Below are 19,123 nucleotides of genomic sequence, written 5' to 3'. Positions count from 1 at the left end.
TAATATAGTAATAGTCCATTAAATGTACCAGTTTAGCCATACCCTTATTTATTGGAATCTATTTGTTTCTAATTCTTTGCTACTGCAAAAAAGTGTACAGATAACATTTATTAGCATACAGTGTTCACAAAATTATTCATATACAATACTTCATTTGATCCTCACAACAACTCTTTGAGGTAGGCTCTCATCCCAGTTTGCTCCCCATTTTAATTCAAGCCTCTTGCTGAGACTCCATGATGGCAAATCTTGGAATATCACAATCTCTGAAGAATCAAAGTTGTGGAGAGATGCATAGTGAGTGTATGGAGGTAGTGTTTTCTTATTAATGGTAACCTAAGAACAAGAAGTATCATTTTGAATATGTACTATCTGAAAAGGAAGTAGGCTGAGTTTGTAGTGAGAGTGCTATAGTGATACCCATGCATTGTTGTTAAAAGACTCAGAAGTTAGCCCCCCAGTTTTTCAGGTGGATTTTTTTTGGAGGTGGGGCAATGGGGAGTCAAGTGACTTGCCCAGGGTCACACAGCTAGTAAGTGTTAAGTGTCTGAGGGCAGATTTGAACTCAGGTACTCCTGAATCCAGGGCCAATGCTTTTATCCACTGTGCCGCCTAGCTGCCCCTGGTGGATTCTTTATTGAGGATTTTTGGAAGAATGTAGACATGTTCACAAAGATACAAAGTCATAAATACATGTAATCTGTGGCTGTGGAGGAAATTTCCATATCACTCAGACCATAGATTTATCAAAGTATTACTGCCTTGGAAATAGAAAAAACAAAACAGAGGAAGCCTATGTTAGATCAGATAATCCCCTTGGAGAAATGTGTGGAAGAACATGGACAAGAGTTGCACAAGATGAGAAGATTGGGCTGGCATATGATCTGTACTGTTAGAGGGAAACTTTACTTCCTAGCTCTTTCTCTCCTTTTCAGTAAGCCAGTAGTTGACATTCTCTTTTTGAAGGATGGTGAAAAAATGTAAAAACTTTGAGGGTTTTTTGTTTTGTTTTGTTTTTGTTTTTTGCGGGGCAGTGAGGGTTAAGTGACTTAACAGCATCACACAGCTAGTTAGTGTCAAGTGTCTAAGGCTAGATTTGAACTCAGGTCCTCCTGAATCCAGGACTGGTGCTTTATCCACTGCACCACCTAGCTGCCCCGAAAAATGTAAAAATTTTAATCTCATACAAGGAATAATTAGAGGTATGGTTAGCCTAGAGAAAAAGACATAGGATAGCTATCTTTAGATATCTCAATGACTGTTATGTTTAAGAGGGGATAGATTTCCAGTCAGTGGTGGAAGTAACAGGAAGGCATGTTTTGCTTATATTTAAGAAAGATGTTTCTGTTGATTAGAACCATTCATAAAAGGAATGTGTTGCCTTGTATTAAGAATACTGAATAGAGCTTTAAAATTGTCAAAGCAATTTGCATGCATCATCGCATTTGATCTTCAGAACTACCCTGTGAGGTAAGTACTAGTATTACGTCCCCATGTCGTCCCCCGACACCATTACACAGACAAGGAAACTATGGTTCAGAAAAGTTGTGATGCACATGATCGCACTACTAAGAAATGTGAAGATAGAGAATTTGAAACTGAATTACTTGGACTGCAGGCCTAGTACTCCTTGCACATCATTATGCTGCTTCCTCAGTCTTCCCTGTCTGTAGAGACACAGAAGCAGTTACCAGTATCTACAATATACTATGCCTCTGGTACTATAGGAAGTATGCCTATGTTGAATAGGAAGTTGGACTAGATTCTCTCTGAGATTCCTTTTCATTTTAAGAATATGAAAGTGAAATTTACTACTACCTTGTTTTACATTTAGAAGCACATAGAGAGTTTTCAAAAGTTGCTAAGTATCATGTATGTTTTGGTAGTTGCTCCAGCAGTGTGACCATGAAGATTTAATGGAACTGGCTCTACCACGTCTAAGCAAGCTTGTAACTGTCTATGAATTTCTTCTCATGAAGGTGAGTATTCTCATTGTATACGAAATATACTTCTTTGGATGATACTTAATAATTTAGAAAGTTTTATTTTCATTTAAAGTGAACTAGGGTGTTTGGAATTTTCTGTGCAATAGATTTCTGCAAATATTTATCAGATCTCTGTTTGACATCTGTTAGAAGGTTTCTGGTCGGTGGTATTGTTGACTGCAGTGATAGAGGCTGAATGATAAAGTAGATGGAATACTAGATTTGGAGTTGGGAGGACATGGGTTCAAATCCCATCTCAGAGACTTCCTAGCTGTGTGACCCTGGGCAACAATCAGTCGCTAAGCATTTATTAAGTACTTATTTGGCCAGGCACTATGCCAAGCACTGGGAATACTAAACAAACAAAACCCCCCAAACTGGCCCACAACATGTAAGTACTGATTTACGTACAAGAGAGATGCGGAAGATGTACATGGGTCTAGATGGACTAGAGATCTCCTTCTGAAGGTGGGATATGAGCTGTGTTGGGAAACCGAGTGGCAGGTGTGAGAAGGCCAATCATTCCAGGCATGAGAAACAGCCAATGAGAAGGCACAGAGCTAGAAATCACGTGTTGTGTTTGAGGAATGGAAATGGGCCAGGGTGGCTGAATTGTGGGATATGTGCAAGGTAGAAGAATGCTGTAAAAGTAGGAAAAAGACCAGAGTATGAATAACTTTAAATGCTGAACAGGATTTTATATTTGATCCTGGAGGTAATAGGGAGGCCCTAGAGCTCATTGATTTAGAGGCATGACATGGAGATTCATATCTATACTTGAGATAAATTACCTCGATAGCTGAATAGAGGATGGATTGGGGTAGGGAGAGAGTTGAGGAGGACCAATAATTAGAAAGCAATAGTCCAGTCAAGGAGTAAGGAAGATCAGAACTAGTATGGTGGCTGTGTGAGTGGAGAGAAAGGGAAGTATACTAAAGAGGTGAAGTAGAAGAGACAAGATTTGTCAGTGGATCAGATATTTAGGATACATGAGGTGTCAAGGGTGACATTGAATTTGATCATTGAGCATGGGTCACTGGGAGGATGTTATGGAAGTTTGGAAGGGGAGCAGTTTTGGGGTGGGCTGGGGAAGGGATTGTTGGAGGTATGGGGACAGGAAGGACAAGGAATTATATTTTGGATAGTTGAGTTGGAGAGGAGATGAGACAATAATTGAATCCATGGGAGCTGATAAGATCACCAAGTGAAATAGTACAGAGGTAGAAGAAAAGAAAGCTCGGAACAGATCCCTGTGAAACACTGGTGGGTAATGTGGACAGGACCAGGATAAAGATCCAGCAGAGACAAAGAAGGAGCAGTCAGGTAGGGGAATCAGGAGGGAATAGTGTCACAAAAACCTAAAAAGAAGACAGTCTCAAAGAGAAGGGGGCAATTGAAAGTGTCAAAGACTGTAGAAGGACCAAAAAGTATGAGCCTTAAGAAAAGGCCATTAGATATGGCAGTTAAGAGATTAATAATTTTTTTTTTCGGTTCCAAATTCTCTCCCTTCTCCCTTTCACTCCTTCTCCCACTTACTGAGAAGGCAAGAATTACTATACTCATACATATGAAGTAGTGCAAAACATTTCCACATTAGCCATGTTCCAGAAAAACAACAACCACCACCAAAAAACAAACCAAAACAAAAACCCAAGAAAGAAAGAGATAAAATATGCTTAAGGCTTTACTCTGAGTCCTTCAGAACTCTATATTGAAATGTATAGTATTTTTTATTGTACAAAATTAATTATTCATAACTATAACTAACCTGGAAAATTATATATAATTGGATTTATAAAAAATTATGATTACATGAAAAATGATAAATTTAGAAAAATTATAATTGGGCCGTAAGTCCTGCCGCGGTCGCCATTCAAATGTAAAAATATTTTTAAATGACTAGCCTAATTTGGGGGGCTCATCTGACTGGAGGACTAATCTGGGGACTTTTGACAATTTGGCTATCTGACTTCGTTAATTTAATATGGGCTGGTTATAAAGTTCCACCACACTGCTCCCAAACTGATAGACTAAAGATTAAGAAGCCTCTTAACCAAATAATCAAAGCAGAGTTTATTTATGAGATACTATTTCAAATTAGGAATACAGGGAAATAAAGTGTACAACCTGACTGCTTTCCTGTGGTCTCTTTCGTCTCTCTTTTGCACCTGCTGCTCTTTGAACTTCTTGAATACAATAAGGGCCTTAGCCGCCTCCGGCCTCAGGGCACGTTACACTTTCCCTGGTTTGTATTAAGGCCTGTAACCTTGTCAGACCTGGCTCTCCTTTTCTGAACCGAACTCTCCTCCGTCCTTGTCCGGGCTCCCCTCTAGTCAGCTTCTCTCCTAGTCCGTCCTTCTCTAGTCCGTCCCCCTCCTTTTTTTTTCTAGTCCGTCTCCCTCTAGTCTCCCTTGCTCTAGTCAGCCGTTCTCCCCCTAGTCCGTCTCCCAGGTCTATATACACCTTTTCTTCTCTCCACTCAAATCTCGGGGCTTCGGCTGGTGGGGGGGGGGTGCGCTCCAAGTTTCACGTGCTGAGCTCAGCACAGGCTATCCGGGATCCGCTCAGGTCAGAGGGAGCTGGGGCTTTTTTTTCCCCCCAGCTGTCTGACCTGGCGTCTTGTATAGCCCACGGGGCTTTTTCACTCAGCTGAAGCTGAGGAGGAGGGGTAGAGACCCTGAGGGCCTAAGGCTTTCTAATCTCAGCCTAAAGGTAGGGTTCCCAAATCAAAATAAATTTCCACATTATCATGAGTCCTTTGGAATTTTGGTGGATCATTGTATTGACCAGAATTGTTATTAATTTTGGAGAGAGCAGTTTTGGTTGAATGATGAGGTTGGGAGCCAGATTGTAGAAATTAAGAAGAGAGAGTAAAGGCACTGGAGATACCTATTATAGACAGTCTTCTAAGGAAGTTTAGCCACAGAAGGGAGGAGAGAGCTGGCAAGGATAGATTGTTTGGGGTTGTTTGTTTGTTTGTTTGCTTGGTTGGTCTTTTGTTTTTTTTTTGAGGGGGGTATGGAGGCAACATGGGCATGTTTATAGGCAGTAGGGAAGCAGCCCAGTAACAGATACAACAGAGAGATCAAGAAGGGTAAAGATTTTAAAAAGGCCATTAGATTTAATAGTTAAGAAAGATCATTGGTAATGTTGGAAAGAGAAGTTTCTGTTGAAAGATAAGGTGTAGGGGGCAGTTAGGTGGCGCAGTGGATCAAGCATTGGCCCTGAATTCAGGAGGACCTGAGTTCAACCCTGTCCGCAGACACTTGATACTTACTAGCTGTGTGACCCTGGGCAAGTCACTCATTGCCCCACAAAAAACAAACAAACAAAAAAACAGAAAGATAAGGTGTAAGTGCATATTGCAGAGGGTTTTAGAAGAGAGTAAGAGGAGAGGAAAGGGCCAGGGAGCAGGAATGCCTGAATTCAAATCTGGTCTAAGACACTTATTAGCTGTGTGACCCTGGGTAAGTTACTTCAGTTTTCTCATCTGTAAAATGGAGATAGTAATTGTACCTACCTCCTAGGGTTGTTGTAAGGATCAAATGATATAATTATAAAGTGCTTAGCATAGTGCCTAGCACATAGTAAGTGCTATATAAATGTTAGCTATTATTATTATTATTAAATGTAGATGGCATTCCTTCTTATGTAAAACATTACCATATTAGTCATTTTGTACAAGAAAACTTGAATAAAAGAAAAAAAATGAAAGAAAGTGAAAAATAGCATGCTTCAGTCTGTGTTCAGTCAATATCAGTTCTTTCTTTGGAGGTGGATAGTATGTTTCATCAGTAGTTCTTTGGGATTGTCTTGAATCATTGTATTGCTGAGAATAGTTGTAATTTACATTTCTTCATCAAACAGTATTGTTGTCACTGTGAGCAATGGTCTCTTGGTTCTGCTCATTTCACTATACATCAATTCATACAAGTCTTTTCAAGCCTTTCTAAAAATCATCCTGCTTGTCAGAGAGAGTAAAGACACTGGAGACACCTAAATGTAGAGTCTTCTAAGGAAGATTAGCCATAAAAGGGAAGAGAGAAAGTGAAAAATAGTATGCTTCAGTCTGTTCCAACAATATCAGTTCTTTCTTTGGAGGTGGATAGTATGTTTTCATCAGTAGTCCTTTGGGATTGTATTGTTGGTAAGTGGGTTTTTTTTGGGGGGGGGGTGAGGCAATTGGGGTTAAGTGACTTGCCCAGGGTCACACAGCTAGTGTCAAGTGCCTGAGGTTGGATTTGAACTCAGGTCCTCCTGACTACAGGGCCGATGCTCTATCCACCTAGCTGCTGCACCACCTAGCTGCCCCGGGATTGTATTGTTGAGAGTAGTTAAGTCATTCACAGTACTTCATCAAACAATATTGCTGTCAGTTCATACAAGTCTTTCCAGCCCTTTCTGAAATTATCCTGCTTGTCATTTCTTATAGTACATAATATTCCATCACCATCATATACCACAGCTTCTTTAGCCATTCCCCAATTGATGGGTATTCCTTTGATTTGCAATTCTTAGCCACCAGAAAAAGAGCTGCTATAAATATTTTTGTGCCAATAGGCCTTTTTTCTCTTTTTGGGGATGTGTAGATGACATTCTTAAGGAGTTTAGCCATGAAGGAGAGGGGAGGATAAAAGATGGTAGCAAGAGGAAATCATTGGATCAAGTGATGGGTTTTAGACATAGAGGAGACATGGGTGTAGTGGCAGGCAGTAGGGAAGGACCAAGTATATAGATATTAGAGATAATAGAACGGGAATTATAATGGGGGTAATTTTATAATGGTGAGATCAAGTGCACAAGTAGATTGGTTTTCCTTGCAAAAAGAAGGGCCATTTATTTGAGATCAGAATCACTTAACCTCTCTGGGCCTCGGATCCTCGTTTATAAAATAAGGGGGTTGGCCCAAGTGATCTTCATGGTCCCTTCCAGCTCTAAGTCAGTGACACTGTGAAAGGTGTTTTTTCATCCTCCTATGTCCACTTGAGCCCATGCAGGAATAGTACAGTTGTGACATTGTGCTTCTGCCACTGATTGGCACTTCACTCCTTTTCCTATTCCTCTCTTCCCATTTTGCTCTCCATTCTTCATCACTACCTCCTTCTCAGACTCCTTAATATCTTCTAAGTCCTATTTCTAAAGAAAGAAGTTCTGAGTAGGCAGATAAACACCATCATTTGGCTTTTAGTAAGAAAAGAAGAGTTGTATTATGAGTGGTTAGTGGTCCTAACTTAATTTTTTTTTTTTGGTGAGGCAGTTGGGGTTAAGTGATTTGCCCAGGATCACACAGCTAGTAAGTATCAAGTGTCTGAGGCTGGATTTGAACTCAGGTCCGCCTGAATCCAGGGCCGGTGCTCTATCCACTGCGCCATCTAGCTGTCCCCCTAACTGAATTTTTGATGGTCTTTTAAGAGACATTGAAAAACTAGAACCTATCCAGAGGCCTAATCAGGATTGTTGTTGTTGTCCAATTTTTCATGATCATTGTATACCAGTGCTGTCCATGGGCATTTCTTGGCAAGAATACTGGAGTGATTTGCTATTTCCTTCTCCAGTGGATTAAGGCAAACAGGATAAATGACTTGCTCAGGGTCACACAATTAGTTGTGTCTGCAACTCTGCATTTGTACTCAGATCATTCTGACTCCAGGTCCAGTGCTCTGTCTACTGTGCTGCCTTGAATCAGGATTATTAGCTATCTGGAAACTTAGATGAGGAATGGGTGATGGGACTAGGCATATTTTACTTGGAAGATGAAAAATTTGGCCTGGGGGAGGGAAGAAGTAGCATATTTGAAAGTCTGTCGTGAAGAAGGAAAAACACATCTATAACTTCTGTGAGCAGAACTAGGACCCATAGGTAGATGTTAGACAGGAACAGATTTTTGTTTAGAATAAAAGAGGAACCTTTTAATATTTATAGCTCCCTTGGCAATGGAATGGAAGGAGCACTGGACTTAAGAGTCAGCTGTGTCTGAATCCTGACTTTGTTGTTACCCACCTGTGTGTCCCTAGATAACCTATTTGAGCTTAAGTGTTTTTTTTTGTTTGTTGGTTGGTTTTAGTGAGGCAATTGGGGTTGTGACTTGTCCAGGGTCATACAGCTAGTAAGTGTTAAGTGTCTGAGGCTGGATTTGAACTCAGGTCCTCCTGACTCCAGGGCTGGTGCTCTATCTACTGCGCCACCTAGCTGCCCCTGGGCTTAAGCTTTAATAATGGTGTTGAACTGGGTGATTTCTCAGTCACTTTCAGCTTTAAACCTTATGAGTGGTGTGCGTTATGAGGTATTTAGTTGCCTCTCACTGGAGGATTACTGTTCCCCACCCTCATCCCTCTCAGTTATGTTGTAGAAGCAAGATTATTCTTGAATGGCTTGAGAAGTTAGTGTAAATAACCTTTAAGGTCCCCTCCACTTGAAGATTTTATGGTGACTAGTTTATTCTAATTAAAGATAAAATACACAGCATTATAAACTTGTCAACAGGGAAGAAACCTGCATTTTTTGGGGGGGACTATAGATGGAATGATGCACATGTTGTCTGATATTGCCAATGAGTTGATTTGGTTTGCTTCTTTGGTACAAGGAAAAATTCTTTGGGTGGGGGGGGCGGGCTGGTTTAGGACTTTATTGGAAAGCAACAGCAATGTTAAAAGTATCAATGTACCGGAAAGCAACAGCAATGTTAAAAGTATCAATGTACCATTTATTTTTAATAAGAATTATTGATTGCATTTAAAATATTATTGTTTCATCTATTAGATTTTTTTCTTCTTCACTAAAGGTTGAAAAGAATCACCAAGCAAAGCCTTTTTTCCCAGATGTATACAAGGAATTTGAAGAGTTGCATAAGATGGTTAAGAAAATGTGTCAAGATTACTTCAGTAGCTCTGTTCTGAGTTCTCAGCAGCCCCTGGAAATAAAAAATAATGAGGTAATGAGCTTAGGAAAAGGGTGGTGTTTGTGTATTAAAGCTATTTTTTAAAGACCTTTAACAAATGAACAGGTATTTTATTAACATCTTTCCAATTTTTTTTGTAGTTAACTTTTGGAGTAATATATCTTTATTTTGGATGAACTCGATCTAGAATTCAGGACCTCTATCATAATTTGATGCTAACTTTTCAGACTTACTTCCTTACTGTTCTCTGCATTTACTACATTCTGGCCAAACTGCCTAATGAACATGACCTGGGCTTTCCTGCATCTCTGCTTTTGTGTATACCATTCCCAGTGACTTCCTTTTTCTTCTCCTATTGAATTTCCATCCATCAATCAGTCAGTAAGCATTTATTATCCATCTTTTAAAGTCTAACATTAATGCTACTTCCTCCATGATTGCTGGTCTACTCTTGTTGGTATTTACCTTCCTCCTTAGATCTCACATGATTCTTGGTCGTAATTTTGTCTAATGTTGTTGGCATTATGATCATATATGTATGATTTTCTTCTCCTACTATACCACAAGACTGTAGGAACCACATCTCATGTAAACTTGGCATCTTCCCCATTGCTGACCATAAGGGCCCTCATTGTTTCACTTTAACTGAATTGATGATTAGATTTATATGTTGTCTCTCCTGACTATGCATTTGCATACGTACTATTGTTTATCAAACTTCATTGAACTAGAAATAAACTGATATATTCTTTACTTATTATTTTAAAGATCTGTGGAGTGTATTTAATGGTTGATTCATTTATCTCCTTAAAATTTATTAGATGCTACTCTTAGATATCTTTAAAAAGTTAACTATTATGCATTAAACAATTATGAATATTTAAAAAACCACAACCTGAAAACAAGGTGATTTTTAACATACTGGAATGAAATGTGGACCTGCAAATAGACATTTGATAGATATTGATAGTAAGAATTAGACCTTTACACACTATAGTAAATTAAACTGAACCTCTGACAAACAATTTTAATCCAAATTGGATTCTAGTGTTATTTTCATTTTGTTTTACATTAAATTACAAAATGTGGACTTCATCCTTTTCACATGCTAAAATTTGTCTTGCTTTAATGCTATATACATCCATCTAAATCCATCTCTTATAGGTAGCCCATCAGTGATGTAGCCTCTATGGAGAAATGACATTGCATCAGTTTTTAAGGGGACACTGTCAAGGTTGGTAGGCTCAAAACTTGCCTGAACCCTTTTTTCCCCTTCTTCTATTTTCTTTTGGTTTACGTTTGACATATCTATGTAGTCTCCTGTCCCTCCCTCTTCATCCTCCGGATGTGAGTATAGCAATGGGGAAAAAGCACTTTGTCACCCAGTGTGCATGAATGTTTCTAAGGAAATAGGCCAGTCACTGTTCCCAGAAGTAGGAGTCATGGGTATGGAGACTTAGGCCCCAGTCTTGGCTCTGACTTTTACTAGCTGTGTGACCTTGAGGAAGCTAATTCACCTCTCTTGAGATTCAGCTTCCCCATCTGTAAAATGGGTTTATAATATTTTTTGTGCTACCTCTCAGGGGATGTTGTAAGGAAAACTGAAATGCGTTTTTAAAATGTGAGCTAGTATCATTAACAAATCTGCCTTAGTAGTAAGTCAGTTTCACAAAGAGGTTTCAGGTCCCATGGAAGAGAACTATGAAGTTTTAAGAAAACCTTTGCAGTGTCCTCTTCTAAACTTTGCTAACACCGCAACTTAAATTTTTGGGAATAACCTTTTTTGCTACTGGTACTCATTCTAACCTTTATATCTTTGTTCCCACCTGATTACATAGCAGCTAACTATTAATAGAGGGACTTTGTGTGCCAAATTAGGTTTAGTCATGTAGTTATTTACTTGTCACTGAAAAGTTGTTAATTTCTTGAATTTTTTCCCCTTTAAATTCTAGGTTGCTGAGTCACTGGGAATTACAGAAGAGCTTCTACACAAGAAAGAACTAGAAAAGAATGGTATTTTGTCCCAGTATATACCCAGTGCAGTTGAAGTGGAGCTAGGTGAAATTACTGGACAGAAAAGAGAAAATGAGGTAGGTGTTTGTGGTGGAAGTTATGTAGTACTGATGAAGTGCCAGCTCCTATAGGAAGCCTCTCCTGACCCTCCCAGTCTCTCCACCCCCACCCCAATTGGCTAGATTTGTTAGTGCCCTCTGGAAGTTACTTTGTGTATTTTTTCTATTTAATTCTCTGTGTTCTCACAGTACAATATAATGTCCTTGAGGGTAGGAATTGTGGTTGTGGGTTTTATTTTGCGTGTGTGGTGTTTTTTTTATTGGTTTGTATTTAAATTCCTGTGTCCTGTCACATAAATGCTCATTAAATTGAGCTGAAAAAATCCCTGGACCTGGCTTTGAATCCCAGTTCTCTTAAGTTTACAGCTTTGTAACTTGAGAATATTACTTGACTTCTCTGATTCAGGTTTTTTTTATTTGTAAAATGGAGTTCACTTATTTAATCTATCAATAATTAATAAACATTTATAAGTGTCTCCTATGTGCCAGATTTTATGCTAAGCTCTGGGAATACAAAAAGGCAAAAGATAGTCTTTACTGTAAAGGAACTTATAATCTAATAGATATCAATTGAATGAATTTGTTTATTCAAAAATGTTGGATTCTCAAAAGGTCAAGAATATCAAAGGAATCAATGAAAAGAATGTGAAGGGAGACAGCCTAACATTACCAGATTTCAAACTATATTACAAAGTGGTAATCATCAGAATAATCTGGTACTGGCTAAGAAATAGAATGGTGGATCAGTGGAATAGATTAAGTACACAATACATGGTAGTAAATGGTGATAGTAATTTAATGTTTGTGATAAACCCAAAGATTTCGGGGCTTTTGGGGCAAGAACTCACTGACAAGAATTGCTGGGAAAACTGGAAAGCAATTTTGCAGCAACTATACATAGACCAACTTATACTGTATACCAAAATAAGGTCAGCATGGATAAATGATTTAGACATAAATGGTCATATAAGTAAAAGAGGGGGACATGTAAAAATTTACCTGTGTCAGATCTATGCATAAGGAAAGTTTATGACCAAAGAAGAGATAGACAGGATCATGGGAGATAAAATGGATCATTTTGATTACATGAAATTAAAAAAGGTTGTATAAACAAAACCAGTGCAGCCAAAATTAGAAGGAAAGGAGGAAATTAGGGAAATTTTTTACAGTAAGTTTCTGATAAAGGCCTCATTTCTCAAATATATAGAGAAATGAGCCAAGTTTATAAAAACAAAAGCCATTCTCCGGTCAATAAAATGGTCCAAGGATATGAATAGGCAGTTTTCAGGGGAAGAAATAAAAGATATTGTCATATAAAAAATCGTTTGGGGGGGGGGCAGCTAGGTGGCGCACTGGATAAAGCACTGGCCCTGGATTCAGGAAGACCTGAGTTCAAATCCGGCCTCAGACACTTGACACTTACTAGCTGTGTGACCCTGGGCAAGTCACTTAACCCTCATTGCCCTGCATACATACAAACATACATACATACTTTGAGTCACTATTACTTAGAGAAATGCAAATTAAAACAAACCTGAGGTACTTACCTCACACCTGTCAGAATGCTTGTAGGGGTGTGAAAAAATAGGTACATTAATTAAATGGTGGTGAAGTTGTGGACTGGTCCAACCATTCTGGATAACAATTTGGAACGATGTCCAAAGGGCTACAAAACTGCATACCCTTTGATCCAACAATACCACTGCTAGGTCTGTATCTCAAAGACGTCAAGGAAAAGGGAAGAGGACAAAGGACCTACATGTGCAAAAATATTTATAGCAGCTTTTTGTGGTGGCAGAGAATTTGGAAATTGAGGGGGAGCCCATCAACTGAGGGTTGATTAGACCAGTTGTGGTATATGATTGTGATGGGATACTATTGTGCTATAAGAAATGAACAGAAAAAAAAAAAGAAAAGAAATGAACAGGATGCTCTCAAAACACCCTGGAAAGACTTGCATGAACTGATGCAGAGCGAAATGAGCAGAAACAGGTGAACATTGTACTCAGTAACAGCAATATTATATGATGATCAGTTGTGAATCATTTAGCTATTCTCAGGAATACAATGATCTAAAACAATTTGTATCTCCAAAAAGGAAATGTTAAAGATTAAAAAACAAAAGCAGTCCCTGTTGTTTTTAAACACTGAAGTCAGTATTACTATTGTGATATTTCCCCAGTTGCAGAATTGGGCTGAATCGAATTCATTACATAGGGTGTTAACAAAAGTCAGTGCAGTTTTAAGCTGTTAAAGCTGGTCTGAGTAGAAATTAATGAATTAAGTATTTCTCTAGAGAAAACACACACACAAAATTTGAATGATTTGCAATTATCTAACATGTGAACCAAAAATAACTAAACTTTTATAGAATTCAGTTCAACTAACATTTACCTAATGTTGACTCTGCACCATGCTGGGCCTATTGGAGTTAAAAAAGACATATAGTCTTGTTCTCAAGAACCTTACATTCTATTACGAAATAGATAATTTTTGGAGGGGCAGGGCTGGGCCGGGCCTGTGTTTTACTTGTGGAGAAGACTCCTCAATGCAGATGGGCACTTGCTCTGCAACTTAGAGTCTTAGAGAGTTGCTGCAGCCACTGAGAGGTTAAGTGATTTGCCTGCCCAGGTCACACAGTCAATATGTGTAAGAGGTAGGACTTGATTGACATCTGACCTTTTTGACTCCAAGGCCAACCAGCTCTCTGTTCAGTATATGACACCTTATCTCTCTAGGTAACACATTAGGTTGGAAACTAGCAGGTAATAGAGTAAATGTATGGAATGATAAGCTTAAAAAATTAATATATTATTTTAAAAGAGGAAAAAAGCCATTTTATTAATTGAATTGTTCACTATATATCCACTAGTTATAAATATCTTAATATAATTTCATACACATTCTATTATATGTATGCTAATGCATGATTAGTTCATTTAAATTCAATTAAGAGTTTATTAAGGGAGAAAAAGAAAACAAAAACCCCATGGCCCAGTCCCTGTGTTCAGAGTTTTTACATTCCATGTTGGGATTAAAACATTTACATGGATAAACAAATACACAATGATTTGAGGCAGGAAAAAACTCTAACAAGCAGGGAGATCTGCTGAATGGCCCCTGACTTGTGCTGTATAGGAAGCTAATGATTCTAAGTGAAAAGGAAATAACTTTACAGGAATGTGAGACAGACTGGGCAAAAGTCTGAGTTCAGGAATAAGCCATTTTTCCAGGAACATTGAGTATGTGAAGTGGAGGAGACTCATGAGATAAAGCTTCAAAATAAGGCAGGAGACAAACTGAAGGTCTTTAAATGTCAAATTGAGGAGTTTGCATTTTATTATATAAGCAACAGTGAAACTATCTTGCATTTTTGAGTAGTATTATCAGACTGTAATAATGCTTGCATTCCCTACTTATGTGGAAATTGCTTTATAAATCTTAAAAGCATTACAGGAATGTGAATAGTTATTACTGTGCCAGGGCTGATTATTTTAAAAACATTGAGTTGCTGTAATTTAAATTTTTAAACATTCATAACACTATGACAAGCCAGAAGATGTTGTGTAGTGAATTGGATTTTTATTCTTAGATACTTGAAGACGTGCCGGTGCCACTCAAAAGAACCAGGATAGAAAGTGGATCAAAGAACATGAATGATAATTATGCTAGTCACAGTGGACTCAAGGAGAAAACTATACCTTTGTGTAACCAAGTTAACACTGAAGGTAACATTTTTATGACACTCAATTGATTGGATGCACTAATTGTTCAGTAGCATTTCAGGTTATTTACAAACTTTAAAAAAGTAATCTTACTGAGGAATGACCAGTTTATTACCTTCAGTGTTTGAGGGCTTTTGGGTTTTTTAATAATAAAATAATAGCAGTAGTGAGTATTTATTTGGCACAAAATGCTTTGTATATATGTTCTTTCATGTGTCCTCAAAACAACCTTGTGGACCTAGTGTTATGTCCATTTTACAGATAAGGAAACTGAGACTGAGGGATTAAATGACTTGCCCACAGACATGTAACTAGTAAATGTCTGATGTGAAATTCAAACTTGGGTCTTCCTGACTCCAAGCTTCAGTGCAGCCTCCTTGTGCCCTTTCTTATTCTATTTTGTTCTATTCTATTTTCTTATTCTGTTTTGTTGTATTCTGTTTAGTTGTATATATGCCTTCTCTTTCTTACTTGTTAGTAGGCTCTTTGAACAGAGGGACACTGCCATGTAGAAAGAAGGTAGTCCTCGAGCCAAGCTTTGAGCAAAACTGGGCCTTGTCTGGTGGAGGTTAGAAGCGAGTGCTTCCAGGCTTAAGGTTTGAAGAGCCACAGTCCTCTATAATTTGGTTGGATTGAGTATGTAAGTGTGAGTAATGTATGATAAATCTGGAAAGTTACTTTGGAGCTAGGTTGTGAATGCCTTTAAGTGCCATTTGCCAATGTATTTGATTTTCAGAGTTAATAGAGGGCTACCGTAATTTATGAAGCTGGGCAGCAACTTAGCCAACCTGTGCTGCTGGTAATACCCTTGCAGTTATACTCATTTTTTCTCTTTGTAAGATTAAGTGACTGGACAGCATGGATTTTAAGGTCCTATGTTCTATAACATGATCTACCAAATTGGTCTTAGAAATCATTGCAAATGATGTATTGAATTTTTTTTGTTGTTGTTTATTGTGGCATTAACAAATACCAACTAAAATATACACAGCAGAAGAAAAAAAGGATTGTATCCAAAAGTGTTATGTACAACTTGATTTTATATTTAAGTGAGTTAAGCATGTGATTTTGAAAAAATAATTTTTTTACTGTTATCTTGATTTTTAAAGAATTTTCCTCCTTTATCCTCCTTGCCCTTTTCCAGAAAGCAATTCCATACAACGAACTTTTTTTTAGAAAAAAATTAGCAAAACCAATGAATACATAATTCTGATAATACATGCAATTCAATTTCTCTCTTTTAAAGCAGTCTATTTATCTTATTGAGTTTAGACTTGTTTTCTTATGTGCAATAAAAAAAATGGCTACGTATTTTCTAGCTGTCTTTGTTCACTTGGTTTGATCATTTTGAGTTTAACTTTGTTTTGCCTTCATCTGACTGGTCAGTGAAAGGTTAATAGCCTTTCTGCTACCTTCTCTGCTATACTGTTTGTCAGCAGTCTGCAAGCTAATGCACAATGTAGTGCTGAATATTTCCTTTCTGTTTTGCTTTTTAGAATGGTTTCTTCTTGTTGAGGTAGAGATATAGTGAATAGAGGACTAGACTTGGAAGTCAGGAAGACCTAGGTTCAGATTCTGCGTCTGACAATAACTATGACCACTGGCAAGTCAATGAACTTCTCTGAGTTAGTTTCATCTGTTAAAAAGGGCATAATAGCTTTAGCTTTTGTACGGAGGGTTGTTGGTAAGGCTCAAATGAAATGATGTATGTCAAAGTCTTTCCAAATTTTAAAGCATTATATAAATGCCACTTGGGATAATGATTAGTTTCAAACTAATTGATAATTAGTACTAATTGTATAGTCCACAAAATACGACTGTCATCTGAAAACTAACCTTTTTGGACAACTAGATGGTGCAGTGGATAAAGCACTGGCTCTGGATTCAGGAGGACCTGAGTTCTAATCTGGATTTCAGACACTTGACACTTACTAGTTGTGTGACCCTGGGCAAGTCACTTAACCCTCATTGTCCTGCAAAAAAAAGGAAAAGAAAAAGAAAACTAACCTTTTTAAAGGCAGTAGTGGCTAACACAGGAGCTTTGGACACCAGAAAATGATTTTTTTTCAGCCCTAGCAATGCAGGGGTGTGATCTTTGTTAGTGTGGGTATACAGGTAAAATCACTCTTAACTGTTAAAATGATTCTACAAAACAAATATTGCTATCAGTCTCAAATAGCAATAGCAAGATTTCATTCTTTAGTTTTTTATAAGGGAGCTAATATATAATCAATATAATCAAGACAGCTTATTCTTTCTATAGTGAAACACTAACAATTTAAATGCATACCTTTTTTTTTTTTTAAATGCATACCTTTGTGCAGGCAAGTATGCTTGGCCCAGGGAGAGAGAGAAAATTTAGATAAGATCCTGTTCTTCCCATATGGAACTGAGTATTAGACATGGATAAGACACAAGTATAGATAAATAGCATGTTCTGAATTAGAATTCAATATCTTAAGAAATCAGTGGGGTTTATGATCTGTGATCTCCTGTCCATGTTCTTTGTCCATAAAGGATCAACCCACAGTCTCTAGGGAGGCTTTCCTGTACATTTTAAAATATTTCTTGCATACCATTGTACTACTTGGGTTGTCTGTCAGTTCTCCCTTGCTCTTATCACATGACTTGACCACTTCTTCTGATTTTACATTTTTTGAGTGATCTATTTTATGCCCACTGATTCTTATTTCCACTGCTTTTGCATTTTGCAATTGTGATTATATTATTATGATATAGGATATGTGACCATGGTGGTTTTATTTTACATATACATATATGTTTGTGTGTGTGTATGTTTGTTGAATAATCATGAAATGTTTATATGTTCAATTTTTCCCAAATGCTTTAGGTATCAACCTCCAGCTTAACAGCACTACCTCTCAGTCTTCAGAAGAAACTTACGATGTGGCAGTTGTTGATGTTGGGAGTCAAGTGTTACGTGCTGGCCAGTCACCTAAAGCATTTGCTGATGTAGAAGGCAAGAATGAGCCTGAAGATTCTGTCATCCTGTACCAGGCTGTTAAAGGAATGCAAACTTGTTCCCGGTTAGAAAATCCAGGTAGCCTGCTTCCAGAACAAACAGAGTTGCTCCCTGAATATGTTCATAATCACCCCCCTGACCAGAATACTTCTGAAAAATTTACCATTTCTGATTTCTGTTGTACCATGTTATCTGATAAAGATTCCCCATGGTCTGGGCAGGAGATCCAAAACAGAAGAAAGAATGAGGATTCTAAATCACATCAGGAAGTTTTTAATCCAGTTAATGAGATTCATGAAGTAACATCACAGCCTGAAAAGATTTTTTCAACAGACATGCCCATAGACAATTCATGCCGGACTTCTTCAAAATCACAGCATCACCCTTCACTAGAAGCATCTGTGTCCACTGAGGGCATTCTTGAAAATCTTACTGAAAATTTGGACCAGTTCCCTGAGTCATTACAGGATGGCCAAAGGGAACAGGAGAGTGCAGTTGATGTAAGTGAAACTCTGGCCTTTGAAATTACTGATGAGAGCCAGGAATTGTCTCAGGGGAATGAACAGATTTTTATTCAAACTTCAGATGGCCTTATCCTGTCTCATCCAGGTACAGTTGTATCTGAGGCCAATGACATTGTTATAGTTACGGATGCCAATGGTACTGCAGTGCACATCAGTACACCGGATGGACTTCCATTAGAAACACTGGAAGCATTACTGGTGCTAGAAAGAGACAGCCAGAATGAGAGCATTATGAACTCATAATTAAATAGTATCAAAACCATAGTTTTACATTTATATATAAGATGGTCTATTTCAACAAATGTTTATTTTTCTAATGTGAATACTGAAACAGGTAGACCTTTTAACTTATTTATAAAGAATTTTCTTGTTTCTACAATGAAATGTACTTTTAAAAATATATCATCTTGTATGAACTTAAAATACCTAAACATGACCAAAAACCATTTTGGTTTTTTAATTTAAAAACCTCATTTTTAAGACACCTTTTTATTTAAAACGTCAAGAGCTTTTTTCTTTTCTTTTTTTTGGTGAGGCATTTGGGGTTAAGTGACTTGCCCAGGGTCATACAGCTAGTGTCAAGTGTCTGAGGCCGGATTTGAACTCAGGTCCTCCTGATTCCAGAGCCAGTGCTCTATCCACTGTGCCACCTAGCTGCCCCCAGTCAAGAGCTTTTGATGAATGTTGTGAAAACTACATTATCACTTGTTTTATGCAAACCCTTCACAACTCTCACATTCTTCCCACCATCCACTGAAATGTAGTTTGCTCCACTGCGTTTTGACAGTGGTATTTATATTGGACACTTCTTGAAAGGTACATTTTTAAAAAAATTTCAATTGTAAGGTATTTTCCTTGGGAAATAAGCAGAATATCACCATTACTATTCCACTTATAGAGATGAGATTGAAGAACTGAAGTTTAAGCAATTTCTTT

At 37.8% G+C, this 19,123-nt stretch overlaps 1 protein-coding gene across 1 annotated transcript in view; it reads left to right on the top strand.

The window, feature by feature from the left end:
• Nucleotides 1-18,647, top strand: part of ZNF839 (zinc finger protein 839) — a 35,781-nt gene extending 17,134 nt beyond the window's left edge. The window contains exons 4-8 of the mRNA XM_043981323.1: nucleotides 1,887-1,979; nucleotides 8,767-8,916; nucleotides 10,836-10,973; nucleotides 14,548-14,683; nucleotides 17,532-18,647. Coding sequence (XP_043837258.1) covers nucleotides 1,887-1,979; nucleotides 8,767-8,916; nucleotides 10,836-10,973; nucleotides 14,548-14,683; nucleotides 17,532-18,430 — 1,416 coding nt within the window. The 3' untranslated portion in view covers nucleotides 18,431-18,647. The remainder of the gene's footprint in view (nucleotides 1-1,886; nucleotides 1,980-8,766; nucleotides 8,917-10,835; nucleotides 10,974-14,547; nucleotides 14,684-17,531) is intronic.
• Nucleotides 18,648-19,123: the final 476 nt, after the last annotated feature.

The sequence above is a fragment of the Dromiciops gliroides genome, chromosome 2 (genome assembly GCF_019393635.1).
Source record: "Dromiciops gliroides isolate mDroGli1 chromosome 2, mDroGli1.pri, whole genome shotgun sequence".
Classification (NCBI taxonomy): Eukaryota; Metazoa; Chordata; class Mammalia; order Microbiotheria; family Microbiotheriidae; genus Dromiciops; species Dromiciops gliroides.
Note: the sequence above shows the minus strand (reverse complement) of the source record. Positions and strands in the feature narration are given on the sequence as shown.